The sequence below is a fragment of the Geosmithia morbida genome (genome assembly GCF_012550715.1).
Source record: "Geosmithia morbida isolate 1262 chromosome Unknown scaffold_4, whole genome shotgun sequence".
Taxonomy (NCBI): Eukaryota; Fungi; Ascomycota; class Sordariomycetes; order Hypocreales; family Bionectriaceae; genus Geosmithia; species Geosmithia morbida.
The window spans coordinates 1523148-1539352 of NW_023336191.1; the positions used below are offsets into that span (position 1 = coordinate 1523148).

Genomic DNA, 16205 nt, shown 5'->3' on the forward strand with positions numbered 1-16205 from the left:
AAGAAGAAGAAGAAGAGGAGGAAGAAGCAATCTTCATGTGATGGGGTGTGAGAGAAAGCGCTCGCCTCACAGATTACATGTATTCGTTTCTGGTGAAGCAGGCAAGGCGCAATAATAACATGGTAGCATATACGGCAGAGTCCCAGGTAGCATGGCCAAAGAGAGAGAAGCCAAGATGGCCAAGATGCTGCTAAATTGCGGTAGCTAATAATAAATCATTACAGATACAGGTACGAAGCAGTACGGAGTAGCCGTACATGGACGTATAACCGGATACAGACGGATACGGATTAGACGGAGTAGACTAGACGGAGTAGACTAGACGGCGTAATCTAGACGGCGTAATCTAGACGGCGTAATCTAGACGGCGTAATCTAGACGGAGTAATCTAGACGGAGTAATCTGTAGACTAGACGGAGTCATATCGATGAGCCCACATGAATCCTCGTACGTACAGAGAGAGAGAGAGAGAGCGAGGTATCCTTCCTCTCCTCCATATTATACAACATCAACCGTCGCTGCTCTGCGCTGTTCGATACAGAGGTACCGAGTGATGTAACAATACCACTGCTACACATTACAAGCATGGATAGTCACCCTCCGCACGAGCATGCACAGATCATACAATGTACCGATACGTTATATAATGATACTGATACTGCTGTACGGGATACGGGATGCTCCATCCGTACGAGGGATGATGCCCCGTACTGTCAGTCTATCGAATTCACTAGTCTAGCCTGGCCATCCCGTACTCCGTACTCCGTAGCAGGTGAAGACCAGGGGGTTTGATGAACGGGACTGCTGATGACCTTCCCTGTCGTTTCACGCTTGGCAGAGAACGACGACTGGGTTGCATTGCATTGCCGGTGTCTCTGTCTGTCCCGATGCCGTCCCACTACTCATCAGACCTTTACATGCACATTGATTGACCTTTTTATTTATTGATTCAATTATTTTATTTTTATTTTTAACATTGACATGCGCGCAGTATTGATATCCCTCCTTGACCCCCCCCCCCCCCCCCCTCGTGTTCTTCACCTCTCTTCCTCTCTATCCATATTATCCATATATATAATAGTTCGCATCCCATCTGGGGAACCTAGAAAAGAAAAGAAAAAAACAACTTCTCTAGACCAGGCCACTCAGAGAGATGATACGAGCCGTCGACATCCTGACCCGCCCCGCCTAATACCATCTATCGCCTTGGCACTTCCGTAGGGATCACATTGCAACTCTGTCGGTAGAGACCAATCATCAGTATCGTTCCCCTGCATTAGTCTACGGGCTCGACCTCTATCGACCTTTTATTTTATTTCTCTCTCTTTCTTCTTTCCCCTCTCCTTAGGCTTCTCCTCCAGCTCGGCCCCCCCCCCCCTTCCCCTTTCCCTCTCTCTGCTTCTCTCTCGACCCGATTGTATCCTTCTCATCGATAGCAGGCCTCTACGAGTACATGTAGTATACACCTGTACCTGTCACTCCTCGTACCTTTGGTCCTCTCTCTCCAGAGCTCTCCGTAAATGGCTCGTTCTGATCTGTACTCGTTTGCGCACTGCCGATGATGATACTACCGTACGCGCACACAGCAACCATCACCGTCCACACCGCACCGTCCGTCCCACCGCACCGTCCATCCACCGCACTGCACCGCACCGCACCGCACCGCACCGCACCGCACCGCACCGTCTATCATCTGACACCGTCGCCTCTGCCGCCATCGTCTCAAGTGGGCGGGAAATTTTTTACTCTTCTCATTCTCTTCGCATACGCCTTCTGACACGCGAAGTAAACCCCTCCCCCCCAAACGTCTCGTAGTGCAAAAGTCTACAGCTAGCTATGTGCATTCATCCGTTGAAAAAAACAGAAATGGAAAAAAAAGAAATGGAAAAAAAAAAGAGAGAGAGAGATAACGGCTTGTGTGAGGAACATCGTCGCTTCGTGCCGAGACAGATTGATATGCATCTATACGAGCTGTGATGTGTAGATTGGGTGGGAGATGAGCTGCTACGACTTGCTGATAATAATACTAGCTATTCTGTCCCATCTCCATCTCCTCAACAGATCTGTCCTATCCCATCTCGATGAATCTTGAGAGAGAGAGAAAAAACAAGAGAAGACTAAAGCTAAACTTGATTGAACCCGTGTTGTATCCCCCGGTAGCGGGTCGAATCATCGCCACTGCAACTTTGGCCTTGGCTCTGGCCTTGGCTGCTCTGGCCTTGGCTCTGGCCTCGCCACTGGCCTCGCCTCTGACATCACAATCATCCATGGACCACGACCCTCCAAGAGACAACCCAGATCCATCCTCGTCCATCTAGCAAGCGTCCGAGCCTGGCAACCGACGTCCCAACACAATCTCCGGCCTTCAGGAAGACGCGGGAAGCAGAGAGAGAAGAAGAAAGAAGGAGAGGAGGATCCTACCATGGCCGACCAGGGACCCATCCCCCTCTCATCCATCCGAACCCTCCTCCTGACCAGCCACGCCCAGACCGCTCACCGTCGCTCCCCCCCGATCCCCCAGCTGTCATGCGTCGACTCCGACCCGTCTCTGTGCCGCCTGGCCCGATCCTCCATCACCACCATGACCTGTACCAGCCTAGGCTCGGACGGCCCCGGTGCATCCGACGGCGGCCGCGAGGACGAGCCGTCGGCGGCCGCGGCGGATATCCAGTGGTCCTGCCAGGCCGACCTGCCGGAGGAGATACGCCTGGGCGCGACCCACGTCGTGTGCGAGGGCTACGACTCCCCGGCCGACACCGACGTACTCCGCGGATCCTGCGGCGTGAGATACACCGTCGGTCTCACCGACCTGGGCGAGGACCGCTCTCGCCCTCCCCATCTCCTCTGTCGCCGAAGCGGAAGCGGAAGCGGGCCGGCAGGAGGAGAAGAGCAGGCCGAGACGCGGTCCTCCCGCGCGGCACCGTATCTGTTCTGGCTGATATTCTCGGCCGTCCTGGTGCGCATACTCTACGGTGCGTACGTTCGTGCTGCACGTCCGAGGAGGGGGGCCCAGTTCCGTCGCGGTAACCCTGGTCGTCGTCGTCACGGCGGCGGCCGTGATGATGACGGCAACGATGACGGCAACGATGACGATGATGATGATGATGACCGTTTCCCCCCTGCGTACCGTCATGGCTCCCTACCTTCCGTATTCAACTCCGGTCCTGCAGCAGCAGGAGCAGGAGCTGCAGCAGCGTCGCGTTTCAGAGACAGAGATCCCTCTTCTCTTGCTTCCTCCTCTACGTCCGTATACGTATCCGGTAATCGTCATGAGAGCACTGGTTTTGGAGGGACGACTCGTCGATGAAATCACACACACACATTCATCACTGCCCCACCACCACTCTTCAAATAAATTCTTCTTGTCATCGCATGGAAGAAGAAGAAGAAAAAGTGATTGGATTGAAGACGGGAAAATAACTGTATCTCAATGCTACACTGACGCCCCTTTATCCAAACCCCTTGCCCAACTCCCGAAATTTCAACATGAAGAAAGGAAGAGAAAAAAAAAAGATACCTCCCTACTTCCAAGTTGACATGTCCTCTAGAGAAAAAGAAAAAAAAAGGGGGGGAGACATTAGAGAAGAAGGCAAAAAAAGAAGAAAAAAAGGACAGAAAAAAACAAGATTACCTTCCACTACCCCGCATATTGCACATGTACACATCCTTTTCCATGCTTCAATCCCACTTTCTAGTAGTACATGGTGGACAGGTATCGAGAGAAAAGAAAGAGAAAATCCACCACCTCTTCTTGGTTGTTTTTATAAGAACAGCATGCTCGGACCCCCCCTCCCTATAGGGACCTCGACGCCAGGCTTTTCTTAGCATCGTTATGCGAGCAGATATGAACGGATGGTGGCTCTCCAGGCACGTTTCATGACACCCTCTCTTCCTAGGCAGGCCGTCGTCGCCGTCGAGTCGTGCCATTTGTAGTCGTGCATGCACATGCACAGGCGCGTGTGCGACAGCGGGCGTTTCCGGGACTTTCTCCATCCAGTGATCAGATCATTATTAGGCGTGCACAGCCATGACATCCATCTTGTCAAATGATCGAGAGCACGTGGGGCACTTTCGCATACGGTTGCTGATTCGGTCTTCGATGCACTTGTTGCAGAACAGGTGTCCGCACGTCTTCAAGGCCGTGTTCTTGAAGTTGTTGCGGCAGATGGTACACAGCGCAAACGTCTAGACACGCAATCACAGTCAGCGTACATTCGAGCTCCAGGGCTCCATCTTGCCGGCCAACGCATGCACTCACCCGAAGCATCTCCTCCTCTTCCGACGAGTTGCTCAGTGCCTTGCTCTTCCAGTTGTCGCGGTCCTTCTGCATCGTCTCGAGCCGGACCTTGAGCTTCTCCACCTCTGTCTCCTGCGTCGCGTTACGCTCCCGCACCACGGCTGACGCGGCGTCCTTGGACTTGACCAGGTTGGTGAGATCGCCCACCTGTTTGTTCAGCGACCCGCGGAGCCGCACAGCCTCCTGATGCGCCGACTCGAGCCTCTTATTCTCCGTCACCAGCATGGCGTTGGCCTGGCGAAGGTCCGAGAGCTGCTTCTCCAGGTTTCCGAGCAGCGTCCGGTTGAGTGCCTCGTGGTCCTTGAGTTGAGCAATAATCTCCGAACTTTTGCCGTTCTGGTGCCGTAGTGATCGGATCTCGTTGTTCCTCGTGTCGGCGTCCTTGCGCGCCGCAAAGTACTTTTGGTCGGCCTTGCTCTTCTCCGCAATCAGCAGAGATACCCGCTCCTCCAGAGCCGCAAAGTCCATGACCTTCTTCTGCGCCAGGTCCTTCATCCTCTTGTAGGCCTTTTCTATCGACGGCAGCTCTTGGTTGATGGACCGGAAATCAGCCTGCAGCTTCTTGTACTTCGCGCGAAGGTCCTCGACCGACAGCTCGGCAACGTCCTCGGTTTCCGTCATTTCGATGTCGTTGTTCCGTTGCAGGCGCGAGAGCTCCGATTCCAGGGCTGAGATGCGCTCGTCCTTGGCCGACGCCAGCTCCTTGATCTGCTCCATTGCTACCTTCTCTTGGTCCATGCTGGCCTTTCGCTGTGTGTTGTCGGCCAGGATCTCATCTCGCGCGGACCGGACTCGGGCCAGGTCCTGGTCCCGAGACACTATTTCCGCCTCGAGTTCTTGTGTAACGTGGTTCGCATCCGCCTCAAGCTGGGCGCGGAACGCTGATCGATCAGCTCGCATCGCCTCGGCCTCCTCTCTCAGTTGCTTGTTCGACGCCTCGAGGCTGTTTAAGCGCTTGATGAGGTCCTCGTTCTGAATCTTGAACTGCTTGAAGACGTCTGATCGTACCAGATCCTCATCAGACCATGCCTCTCGCCTCACCTTGAGCGACGTATTTTCCTCCTGTATGACCTTGATTTCGGCCAAGATCTTGTCCAGCTGCTCCTTTTGCTTCGTCGCGGCAGCCGTAGCCTCTTCGTACTTGAGCAGAAGCTCGCTGCTGTTGCCGTTGGCCTCCTCTTTCTTGGCTTCGGCGCCATCGCCTGGTGCACCTGCTGGGCGGGTCGCGTTGGCGAAGGCTTGCTGCTCCAACTTTTGCACCTGTGCACTCTTTGCGCGGTCTAGCTTCTTCTCGGCCTTGAAGTATCGTAGCGTCGCGGCATTGAGTTGCTCCGAAAGGTCCTCCTTCTCGGCGTGTAGGCGGTCGAGCTTGACGAAGAAGGCCTTTTCCGACGCTAGTAGGCTGCTGATCTTGGCTTCCAACTTGGAGACCTCGGGGGGTATCTGGCCTCGGTTGGCCGCCAGGTAGGTCAGGAATGTCTCTACTTTGGACAGTATCGTCTTCTCCTTTTCCTGCAGGTGGCTCTCAAACTCGGGTACGTCCTTGAAGCTGACACTGCTCAGGTACGGCGGATCGGCTGTACGCAGTCAGTTAGTCTCGATGACAGACGGTGCTGGGATTGGACGGGACGGGGGTGTACCTGAAGAGTCGGCAGTTTTTGTGACGGTGCGCTCGGCCATAAGTTGAAGCCGCTCGACAAGCTGATAACCGGGTTGAGTCAGTGGGAAAGTCGGACCCGTGAATGCTGGACATGGGACTCACCTCGAGGCACCACGAGTGCATTATCCTTAGCTGGTCTTCGTCGTGCACGCAGCGCTTACGCAAGTCTTCCCATCGGGCTTCGGTATCGGCGAGTTTGCGCTTGTATTCTTTCATCTGGCGGAGTATGGCCTCTTTTCGGAAGTCCTGAAGGTCACGTCAGCGAACAAGGTCCTCACGCGACCGTGAAACGACGGCAGACGAGCCAGGGATGCCAAGCGGAGGGTCGGGACGGGCGTGTGGTAGTCCCTCCACTGAGGCCCGAGCCGCTCTCATGCCCAACCGAGACCGGGGTGCGATAATCAGGGGCACGCGAGGGAAACAACGCGTCGTCTTGCCGAGGTGAAGAGTATGTGGCGTCGAAGGCAGAGAAGGCAAGGGGCAGCGGAAGAATAACGAGGGACGGGGTAGAAAAAAACGTACATCAACCCAGATCTCCTCCCTCATATCGACGGGTTCGTCCTTGGCCTTGGAGCCATTGACGGCAACGCGCTTGCTGGGGGGAGCCAGCTCATCACTCACGGCAGACCTCTTCCGGTCCTCCATTTTTTGAGCGGAAAGTTGGAGCAGAGAGAGATGGAATAGTCGTCGTGGGTTAGACGACCGATACGGGAGGTATCGTCGTAGCAGCAGGCATCAGACGGCGGGCGCGTTGTTTGGTCAAAAGTTGATGGTTGAGGATTAAAGGTAGTAGAGAGGGAGGGAGGAGGGGGGGGGGGGGGGGGGGGGGGGAGGGGGGGGGGGGGGGGGGGGGGGGGGGGGGAGGAGGATTTCGGAAGACGGCGCGATCGAAGAAGAGGAAAAAAACGGCGGAAAGGGGAGGGGGATTCTACGCGCCAAAGACGGCCGTTGAACCAGATGTCGTCCCAGGGCCAGACGTGTGGGCGACCATGGATCGAAAGGCTTGGTTGGGGTGGAGTGGTTGGGAGGTGTGACTTGGTTTGAATGAAGGGGAGAGTGAACGGTGTGGCCTCTCTCTCTGATTAGGAATTGAAATTTCGAGGTTGATGAGTCGCAAGAGCCGAACAGCAGTGGAAGGATGAAAGGCCTGGGGGGGGGACAGTGGGAAGCACAGAAGGCTTCAGTCCAACTGATCCATACTGTGGAGTCCAGCTCTAGCGAGCCTGCTCAGTGTCCCCGAACGCCTTAACAGACCTGGAGCGCCTCCATTATCAGGGCGCCCCAGCAGAGTCTGGCTGGCCTTAGGAGAGAGGCGTCAGCCTAACTGTAATTAAATGGGAATTAGCGTACGCCGTATCCAACTCCGAGTTTCTGGGTGGGTCTCTTATCGGGGCTGCAGCGCCGGATAATATTCGGCTTATTCGCAATGGATCCTACATGTAATCTGTGCATTTGTCTGCCCCGCAGCCGCCTCTCTTTTTGACGCTCTCGATTTTTCTTGATTTTTTTTTTTTGGTAATGGGTCCCTTTTTTCTTGGCAGAGTCATTATTATTATACTTTTTTTTCTTTCTTTTTTTTTCCTCTCTTTTGCCTTCTCATTTTCATTCTCGATCCAACAAAGAAGTGGCTCTAGTATATTATCGAAATGTGGTGAAAGAAGCGTGTCTGCTGACTCTTCCTTACTACTTGTCCCATCTTCTTTCCTGTCCTGTCATCTAATCACCTTCTACCTTCCCTCCCTTTACTTCCTTCGCTTATTCACAACCCCACCCACGTTCAGAAACACCAAAGCACAATGAGTTCCATGTTTAAGAAGAAGGGCGGGCCAGCCTTCAAACCCAAGATTCCGTCTGCCCGCCCTCGTCCGGCATCAGCAGCGTCAGCAGCAGCACCGCGGCCCGATCCTGTAGAGAAGGTGCCTACCCCCGAGTCGATACCATTGGACTCTCCAGATACCCAGACACCCCTCCAAGATGGCCCCGCAGTGGCCGCTGAACCGGGCCCCTCCTCCCCTCCGATCGCAACGACGTCACCGGCGATGACCGATCCGCAACCCGCTAGTAAAGAGCCGACATCTCAAGCCCGAGTAGAAGGACCGGGGGGACAAGCTCAAGCACCCACGCCACCAGCGTCTGCACCGGTCGCAAGCACAAGCACCACCGCCGACGCGCCAGAAGTCAGCTCTGCGCCACCGAAAACAGCAACAGAGACGACCGCCCGCGTGGCTATCACTCCAGACATACGCGCCTCGCAGCGACAGTCTGCACGTGCGATCTCGGATACACCAGCGCCGGAACCGGTATCAGAAGAGACTCCGGCACAGAATGCGACGTCCGAGACCGTGACAGAGCCGCCATCAGCGGCACCGGCACCAGCACCGAAACCACGAGCAAAACGTGCTGCAGCCGCCAAGCGCAAGGAGACCGAAGACGACACCGCCGCACCCGCCACAGCAGCCACTAGGGAACCAAAGCGGCAACGGAAGATGCAGCGGACAGAAGGCAACGGTCAAGTGGCCGCCGCAAGGGAGGAGAGCGCACAGCCGGCCACGACCAGGAAGCGGCGCACGCGATCAACCAGCGCAGCAGAGAAGCGGGCGGCGCGACGGGCCCGTTCGCTGACTCCCGAGGACGCCGAGGATCAAGTAGTGGATCTCCAGAAGCTCAAGATGTCTGATCTGACGCGCGACCTGCACATCGGCAAGAAATTCAGCAGGCACGACGAGCTACGCGAACGCGAACGACAGGCCAAGCTCAAATCCAAGGGTCAAGCAGAAGGCGACAACGACGACGACAGCAACAACAACAACAACAACAACAACAACAAAAACCAAGCCGACGGTGATGTCGCCTCCTCTTCCTCGTTATCCTCCTCCTCAGCAGCAGCAGCAGCAGCAGCACGAGCGGCACCACGACAATCGGCATCCACGCTGTCTAGTGGCGGCGGCGCCTCAGCGGGACCTCAATTCCGTATCGTAGATGGCCAGATCGTTCTGGACCAGTCCTCGCTGGTCATGGACCGACACGCCCGCGCCGCGGCGACGGCGCAGGACATGGAGGCCATAGAAGAGAACGACTTCACCCGGCTCATCACCAGCAACTCCTTCATGAACACGTCCAAGCTCCGCGGCCCCAATATCTGGACGGCCGACGAGACGGAGCTCTTCTACCGCGGCCTCCGCATGTTCGGCACGGACTTTGAGATCCTCTCCAAGATGTTCCCGGGAAAGCAGCGCCGCCACCTCAAGCTCAAGTTCAACCGCGAGGAACGCCACAACCCCCACCTCATCGACGCCGCCATGTGCGGCGTCAAGACCACCAAGATGGATATCGACGAGTACAAGGCCTTCACTGGCGCCGAATTCGAATCCGTCGAGTCCATAGAGGCCGACCAACGTCGCATAGAGGAGGAGTTCGAGGCCCAGAGGCAGCGCGCCGCACACGAGCAGGAGGAGGCCATGCGCAAAAAGAGGGAAGAACTCTTTGCCGACGACGATGACGCAGCAGGTGCCGCTGACAAGGGGAAGAAGAAGAAGGGTAACAAGAAGAAGGGAAGACAGGTTGTCGAGTATGGTCTCAATGGGGAGCCCATCAATACATAGTAGTTTCTCCTTTTCCCCCCCCTTTTTCTTTGTCCTTCTTCTCCTTATTTTCTGTCTTCGTATCTTCTATCTGTTTCCATATACAGTCTTCTTTTGTGCTTCCTTTTTTGTTTTCTATATGAATTTCTTCCTTTTTTTTTCGTTCTACACTCAGGCGTTTAAAGCATGGTCAGGACAAGGTTTAGGTAGGTAGGTAGGTAGGGATTCCTAGGACCCCATCTTCGTATGAAGTTGGCATGATAGAACATGGGTGATGTTTTAAAAGGCAAGATGGCCGGATTCGAAATTCAACGAGGGAATTTTCTATTGTTTAATTTTTCTTTTTTTTTTAAAAAAAAACCTCAGCTTTGTGAATCACCACGTACTTCCATCAATGTTTTGTTTCATCCCTACCTTGTATCCTTTTTTTCCTTCCCCCTAATGTAAAAATGCAAAAAGAATATATATATAAGAGAACCACAATACGTTTTCTTTGGACCATCAAGTGTTTTCACGGTGTTATAAAAAGAAAGAAAAAAAGAAAAAAAGCCCCCTATTGAAAAAAAAATTTGAAAAAAAAAGGAATAGAAATTTGGTTATTCGTAATCATAACAAAAACCTCCCACGGAATCTTCCTGGTCTACTCATTCCATCAACTTTACCACCCTTCTTCTGCTTCTTCTCCCCCCCCCCCCTCTGTCTTATTCGTTTTCTTCTGTTTTTTCTAAGCCCCAACATCCTTCTCAATTAATTCGTGGGGGGCTCATCGTCATCGGGCTGGTCAAAGAGGAAATTGGCAGCGAGCTCCTCGTTCTTATCACAGGCAAAATAAGCTTGAATTGCCTGGTCGCGGTCGAAACCAAGGCGGCATAACTATGACGGTGTTAGCTTTTACGGTGTACCACGTAAAGAGGTTTTCGAAAAATAAATAAATAAAAGGGGAGGGGAGACAGAAACACACCCGCTCAATAGCATCACGCTCCTCCTCCGTCACGGAGATGGCCTGGGCACCGGGGGGCAACGGCGCGTCATCGTCGGCGTCCTCGCCCAGCAGCTGGAGAAACTGATCCGGGTGGGAGGCGATGAGCTGGGCCAGCTGAGGGTTGCCGGCACCCAGCTGCTGCAGGATGGGCTCGAGCATCTGGGGCTGCTGCTGCACCACCTGACGGAGCTGCTGGAACTGGGCGTTGTTGCGGAGGAAGTCCAGATTCCCCAGGTCTCCACCGGCACCACCGCCCGCTGCCGCCGCTGCGGCAGCGGCAGCAGCGGGGTTGCCGCCACCACCTCCGCCTCCGTTGCCGCCTCCCTGCTGGGCGGCGAGGTCGAACAGGTTCACGTGGTCATCGTCGTCACCGTCATCGTCGTGGGTTCCGGCGGCGGCAGCCTGTCGCTGTTGCTGTCCAGGCTGGGCGTCTTCGGGGATACCCTGTTTCATCCTTTGTCAGCCTATCTGTCTTTCGTCCTCCCCGCATGCTTCTTCTTCCGTCCTCTCCGTCCTCCGCCCTTATTCTGCTCGTTTTCAGCTTGTGTTTCACCGGGGGACGGGAACCAACAGTCAAGAGGTACTCCACGGCGCGGTCGGGGTTGTTGAACGCGGCGCGCATGGCAGCCTCAATTTGGCTACGCTCGAAGCCCATGGCTTCCATGTTGGCAATGGTCTCGACGAGCTCAGTGCCTGTGGCCAGGGCGGGAGCAGCAGCGGCGCCCTGGTCGGCACCGGCAGCCGGGGCAACAGTCGACCTTTGCTGCGGTGTCGGCGTGGCAGGAACGGCGGACGTGCTGGCGGGGGCGGCGCGGGCAGCTGGGGCAGCCGGCGTCGCTGAGCTCGAGGTCTGGGCAGGTGTGGCGGGGGGTGCGGCGGCGGCGGGGGCGGGCTTCTCCTTGGGCTGCCCGTCGTCTCGTGTCAGTATCTCCTCTCTTCATCCCGTCCTCTTCTTCTTTATATTTGTTCGTCCACTCGTCCGAGGCGCATACCTTGTTCAACATGCACACGACGTAGCCCTTCTCCTCGATGTTGTAGCTGGCGACGGTCTCATCGTCCTTGAGGATCTTGCCTGCGGGGGCGCATGTCAGAGACCTGTACGTTTCCATGTTTTTCTGTCTTCGCCCACCCGGAAAAAAAAAAGCAGACGCAGAGAGAGATGGCGAGAGAGAAAAAGAAAGGCACTTACCAGAGTGGATGAGCTTCTGTTGCTTAGGATCCCATCCCTTTTCGGCGAAAATCTTCTGCTTAACAGCAGATATCTAAAAATCGGAAGTTGTCAGCGCGGGCGATGGGAGGAGGGGAAGAGGGGAGGGGGGGGGGTTGGGGGGGGTTGGTTCGCATTTACCAGATCCGTCGGCTCGGCATCAAGCGTAAACTTTTGCTGCTTAAGATCCTATCGCATCGCAGTTAGACGAGAAAAGGGCCTTCCAGGTGTCATAGATGGGCGCGCAGGCTTCATTGTTGAGAGGGGAGAGGGAGAAGGAGGCGGGAGGCGGGGGAGCTCGGTTGGCCCGACATACCTTGAAAGTTATCTTCATGGTGGGCAGCGTTCCAGTTTAGCAAAGAAATAAAGAAGGGAACAAAAAAAAGAGCAACCTTGTGCAGAAGACGGGGGCGTACGTGTTGCTTTACAGCAGGAGATAGAAAAAGAATTTTCTTATGTTGGGGAGTGAAGGGGGGGGGAGGGGGAAAAGGTAGAATGAAAGGAAAAGGAAAAGGAAGCTAGACAGGTAATAGAAGAAAAGAAGATGGACTTTGAGATGGCAGACAGGATGATGTGTTGGAGGATGTTGCTGTGTGTTGATTTCAGTGGCGGTAGTGGTGCATATTTAGGCTACGAGTTTGCGGAGACGACTATTAATACCATTATTATCTACCAGAGACATTAATACAAGTAGACGGAGGTAAAAGTGAGTATTTTCATTATTATCAGCAGTGATAATTAGTGGTGATGGTGGTATCAGTAGTAGTAGTAGTACCACTCACTGTAGTAATGATCGAACCGAAAACTCCCCCAATTTACCCGACCTCGCTGCCTGCTGCTTGCAACTTTTTCCCTTCTTCTTCGCTGGGCGGGCCCATCCCCATGTCATTCGGTGCTTTGGTACTGCTTGGGTATGACGACGAGGTTCACTGCCTGCTGCTGCTGCTACTGCGGCTTGCGCTTCCTTGCCCACTTGTGAGAACGAATCAAGCCGTTTCCAGTCCCGCACCTACGTTTGGGACCTTGGGTATGATGACAGTTACTAATAGTTACTGTACTAATCACTGGGACGTGGGAAGGACGGGGTATCAGCCACTGTGGCTAAGCCAATCCTGTATTATTAATACTTGCGGGGCTCACACACAGACACACAATACAGACAGTCAGCAGTCATCAGGCAAGAAAGAACACGGATTACCCCCCCCCCCGTACAGGTATGAATACTGGTTGGTTCACGGATGATTACACTGGTGGTGAAAATTGGCCTTGTCATACATTCATAAATATCATATCTACATACAGAAATATGTCCGTCTAAAAATATATATATACCCAGATTCGAAAGAGAAGAAGAGAGGGAGAAAAAAAGGCTGCAGTCCACCATATGGAAAAGAAAAGGAAGAAAGAAAAGAAGCGCCATGCTCAAGCCCAGATAAAGACTAAGAGAAAAAACAAGAAGAACGGAGGAAAGGGACGTGGTCAGGAGTGGAATCACTCCCTCACTTCTGACCGTTATCCTGCTTCCTGCTATTATACCGCGTTAAGCTCAATCTCGACCCAGCACCGAGCACGAACTCGGGTATGGGCGGGGTGAGCGGCTCATCGGCCGTCAACGACCTCTTCTCATCGTTCTCGTCATCCTCGTCGACCTCGAGGATGCTCCCCGCCCCGCCGTCGACCTGCATCCTCCTCGCGCTCCCATAGAGGGTCTCGAACGAGCTCTGCCTGCTCAGGGGGCTGGCGGACGCCAGGGAGCCCGCGCTCGCCAGCCGCCTGAGAGACGAGTGGCTAGCGTGGTGGGGGATGATTCTGCCCGCGTCCGGGGACGCCCTGACGCTCGTTCCCGGGCTGGCAACCGGAGGAGGGTTCCTCGAGTCGGAACGGAAGAGGGGGTGGATATCCAGCTCTGCTGCTGCCGTACCTGAACCTGCTCCTACACCTGCCGCCGCCGCCGCCGCCGCCGCCGCAGCAGCAGCAGCAGCAGCAGCAGTGGTGGCGCTGACGCTCCTGCCCCTCTGCTGCAGGGTGAGCGGAGGGGGACGTGGCCTCGTCTGCCCGGCGCCGGACATGATGACGGGGGAGGAGGTGGAGCGGGTCGTGGTCGTGTGGCCGAGGACGGACTGCGCGTCCCACGCTGCTGCCGAGCCGGCGCTGCTGGTCAGACTGGCCACGGAGTCGACGCGCGACAGGCTTCGCTGGCGGTCGAGGAGCTGGGTCCTCGACGTGGTGGGATGGATGGTGCGGTGGGACCCGGGCCACCGGTGACGGCTGTCGAGGGAGTGCATGTCGATGGAGTCGGTGGAGCTGCTGCAAGGGCGGCTACCAGCTGCTGCTGCCGCCGCCGCTGCCGCTTCCGCTGACGCTGCCGCTGCGGTCGCCGCCGCCGCCGAGGGACGCACGCGGCTGTACCGGATGCTCTTGACGCGGGATTTGGGAGAGGAGCGGGGGCTGTCGTCGTCGGTGGCGGTACAGAGCGAGTCGGCAGCGTTGCAGGTCGTGGTGGAGAGGCCGCGTCGGCGGCGGCAGTGCACGTAGTAGGCTGCCAGGAAGCCGAACTGGCACAGGGCAGACAGGGCGAGCATGACCGCCTCGGCGGCGAGGAACGAGCTCCTGGGTCTTCCCGGTCGGATGTCCTGCGCCGTGCTGGCCAGGCAGGATGCGCAGACGACGGAGGCGGCGGTGCCGACGACGCAGGCCAGCCCGGCCAGGACGACGAAGACGGACAGGCTGGCGGCGGGTGCCCGGCCGAGCAGGCTCGCCAGACGGTTCGACAGGATGGACAGGATGAGGCAGGCGAGCATGAGGCCGATGAGGGCCTGGAAGGAGGCTGCCAGGATCGAGGCCGTCTTCAGGGCCGGCGAGGCGGCCACGTGCACGGCCAGGATGACTGACAGGCAGGTGAGTGCCGTGGTGGCGGTGAGGGCGGCCAGGCCGGTGCCGAAGATGAGGATCCGCCCCATCTTGTCCCGTTGGCCGTTGTATAGATGTTGGGGGAGGGGGGGAGGACGTGGGCGGACTGCCAGCGTGCAGTCTACCTCTCGTCTCTCTTTCTTCTTCTTCTTTTCTCTTCGCGTATAAGTTTGGCGGTATATATGGCGCTGTTGTGTGTGTGAGAGAGAGAGAGAGAGGGGGGGGGAGGGAGAAAGAGCGAGGAGAGAGACAATGGTTGGCAGTCTTTAGAGATATAATAGCTCTGTGGAGAGGAGTGAGAGGGGTGAGGGGGGCGATGCGAGGTAGGCTTTGAGCGTGCAAGTCGGTGTCCCCGAGCTGAAAGTCGTAGTAATGTTTGGAGGATATCCCTGATGCAACGGTCGAAAGAGGGGTGACAGTCGAGTCAGGGTTGCGTAGGAGATGAGATGGGGGGAGGAGGCGAGATGAGATGCTGGCGAGAAATGCAGAGTGGGAATTATATGAGGTAGTTGAGGAATGCTTCCCGGGTGTAAGCTGACAAGGGCCAGGAGTAGTGCCAGAAGCTACAAGGCCATTTGACCCGATGATCTGAGGCTAACGAAGGGAATATGGTAGCGGGGGAGGGGAGTGGGCACCTCTCTCGAGACACGAGATGGGGTTTCTTGAATGCCCGAGTTCCAGGCTTGAAGGGTTGGTAGGACAAGAAGGAGAAAAAGAATGAGGAAGAAAGGGTAGAGTGGAGTCTCTTTTTTTTTTTACAAGACTCTGTAATAAGACAGTTCCGTCCGGTTGAAGAAAGAGAGTAAAAAGCACAAGTTCACAGCAAGAAGAGAGTGTCAAGGGAACAGATGACGGGGTGGGGGTTAAGGAGTGTATAGAGGTCAAAAGGGAGAGAGAAACGAGCGTGTGTGTGTGTACGAGTAGATGTGTAGGAAGGGATTGAAGAAGAGGGAGAAGAGAGGGAGGGGGGGGGAGAAGAAGAGAAGCGTGTATGTGTCTCGGGTTGGGGAAGCGTACAGGCAAGTATTGACGAGCAAAAGCCCTCGGCTTGCGGGTAGTATTATTCTCATGAGATCCAAACAAGGATCAGAGAAGTGAAAGAAGGAAGAAGAAGAGAGAGAGAGAGAGAGAAGAAAGAAAGAAGAAGGAAGAGAGGAGAAAAGGCGAGATGGGAAGAGAGAGAGGGGAAAAAAGCAAAGAAGAGAAGATGAAAATAATACATAAATATAATAACCAGTCAATGGCAACAGCACTACAGGCCTACTACGGTTAAGAAGATGGGGAGGGGGACCCTCTAAATCCAGGTACAAGGCGCAGCTCCAGATCTCCACCTGCATGTCTAACGGGGTCAGAGAGAGAGAGAGAGAGAGAGAGAGAGAGCATCGGTATTGACTGTATTACTTATTACTTGATTGTACCTGTAAAGATGGGTAGTTGGTGGTAGCGGTGATAGTAGTAGTAGTAGTAGCAGCAGCAGTAGTAGTAGTAGTAATAGTAGTAGTAGTAATAGTAGTAGCTGGTAGTAGTAATGAATACGAGTAGGGCACAAAGCAAAAAAAAAAAAAAAA

General features: G+C 55.1%; 5 protein-coding genes across 5 annotated transcripts; 2 read left to right on the forward strand and 3 right to left on the reverse strand.

Annotated features, from left to right (window-relative positions):
• Positions 1-2422: 2422 nt before the first annotated feature.
• On the forward strand, positions 2423-3933 carry GMORB2_5949 (Protein of unknown function (DUF1183); the record flags this gene model as incomplete). The annotated part of the gene is made up of 2 exons (XM_035467919.1): positions 2423-2976; positions 3897-3933. The coding sequence occupies 2 exons, from the start codon at positions 2423-2425 to the stop codon at positions 3931-3933; spliced, it is 591 nt and encodes a 196-aa protein (XP_035322885.1).
• A 78-nt stretch (positions 3934-4011) lies between these two features.
• On the reverse strand, positions 4012-6602 carry GMORB2_5950 (E3 ubiquitin-protein ligase BRE1; the record flags this gene model as incomplete). The annotated part of the gene is made up of 4 exons (XM_035467920.1): positions 4012-4185; positions 4259-5874; positions 5938-5998; positions 6480-6602. 4 exons carry the CDS (start codon positions 6600-6602, stop codon positions 4012-4014), a joined length of 1974 nt encoding a protein of 657 aa, XP_035322886.1.
• A 1151-nt stretch (positions 6603-7753) lies between these two features.
• GMORB2_5951 (uncharacterized protein) lies at positions 7754-9559 on the forward strand (the record flags this gene model as incomplete). The annotated part of the gene is made up of 2 exons (XM_035467921.1): positions 7754-8628; positions 8896-9559. The coding sequence occupies 2 exons, from the start codon at positions 7754-7756 to the stop codon at positions 9557-9559; spliced, it is 1539 nt and encodes a 512-aa protein (XP_035322887.1).
• A 726-nt stretch (positions 9560-10285) lies between these two features.
• GMORB2_5952 (UV excision repair protein RAD23) lies at positions 10286-12061 on the reverse strand (the record flags this gene model as incomplete). The annotated part of the gene is made up of 7 exons (XM_035467922.1): positions 10286-10411; positions 10500-10922; positions 11074-11424; positions 11513-11592; positions 11710-11782; positions 11869-11916; positions 12044-12061. 7 exons carry the CDS (start codon positions 12059-12061, stop codon positions 10286-10288), a joined length of 1119 nt encoding a protein of 372 aa, XP_035322888.1.
• A 1165-nt stretch (positions 12062-13226) lies between these two features.
• On the reverse strand, positions 13227-15974 carry GMORB2_5953 (uncharacterized protein; the record flags this gene model as incomplete). The annotated part of the gene is made up of 2 exons (XM_035467923.1): positions 13227-14687; positions 15969-15974. The coding sequence occupies 2 exons, from the start codon at positions 15972-15974 to the stop codon at positions 13227-13229; spliced, it is 1467 nt and encodes a 488-aa protein (XP_035322889.1).
• Positions 15975-16205: the final 231 nt, after the last annotated feature.